Source organism: Acyrthosiphon pisum, unplaced genomic scaffold (genome assembly GCF_005508785.2).
Source record: "Acyrthosiphon pisum isolate AL4f unplaced genomic scaffold, pea_aphid_22Mar2018_4r6ur Scaffold_8134;HRSCAF=8719, whole genome shotgun sequence".
Taxonomy (NCBI): Eukaryota; Metazoa; Arthropoda; class Insecta; order Hemiptera; family Aphididae; genus Acyrthosiphon; species Acyrthosiphon pisum.
In genome coordinates this window covers 1-929 of record NW_021778072.1, presented here as the reverse complement: position 1 = coordinate 929, position 929 = coordinate 1, and the positions used below count along the sequence as shown (strand labels likewise).

The window sequence follows — 929 nt, the reverse complement described above, 5'->3', positions numbered from 1 at the left end:
TTAATTGGGGCAAAATACATTTCTCGTACCCAATTCATGTTTTACCCATCGAATAACACATTCATATACCTAGAACAATAAATACACTTTTAAATTAGTTATATTACATATATGTAAGTATAGGTTACAGAATTTTTTTCTTCTCCAATACTACGAACATATTACAATAATTAATTTTAGTTTGCATACTTTTTCTTCAGATGGAACTCTAAGTTCATCACTGGAGATCAACTTAATCACCTCTTTGGATGATAAGGATAGGAATTCGTCACCATCAGCAACTTTTCTAAGAATCAAAATATAATAATAATAATAAATACAATTTCCTTATAGAATCATAATGATAAATAATTTTCCATACGAAAAGTTTTGTCGAATATATAACTCTGAACTTGTTAACAATTTCGTACAGCTATGGAAATCAGCTATTTTGTTTATACCGATACAATTTGTAGAGCAGAGTTGTGTCTCTAAAAAATCACAACATGCATCTTTTACTTCTTGTAACTGTAACAGATTTGCAGCTGATAACAAATCCTTTAGAAATAAACAATAAAGTATTTAAATAATTTAGTTTTCTTTAATAAAAACAAATTTTATATATTTTTACCTGGACATTTTTTTCTGTGATCACGATTTCGCCTGAATAAATAAAGTTTACCAACAGCTGTAAACAGGTAGAATTTAACTGTCTCATAGTAACAAGATCATAATTTTTTTCAGCAAAATTTGTGAACATTGCATGGAAATACGGACTAGCCGATGCTAAAACCACCTTGTGTGCGAATATAATTTTTTTATCGTCCGTTTCAAGTTTAACGTCACAAAAAATCTCGAGTCTAAAAACAAAAATTTGTTACTAATATTTATGTGACTAATTAATTCATTTACCACTTACTTGCGTAAGGATTGTAATACTTCAAATAACT

General features: G+C 28.0%; 1 protein-coding gene across 1 annotated transcript; it reads right to left on the bottom strand.

Moving 5' to 3' along the window:
* Nucleotides 1–18: 18 nt before the first annotated feature.
* LOC100160423 (ring canal kelch homolog) lies at nt 19–923 on the bottom strand (the record flags this gene model as incomplete). The annotated part of the gene is made up of 5 exons (XM_008191260.2): nt 899–923; nt 611–839; nt 362–537; nt 190–286; nt 19–69 (listed from the first exon to the last, which is right to left on the bottom strand). Coding segments are annotated over exons 2-5 (453 nt in total), but the record flags the coding sequence as incomplete, so codon positions are not given.
* Between the last annotated feature and the right edge of the window lie 6 nt (nt 924–929).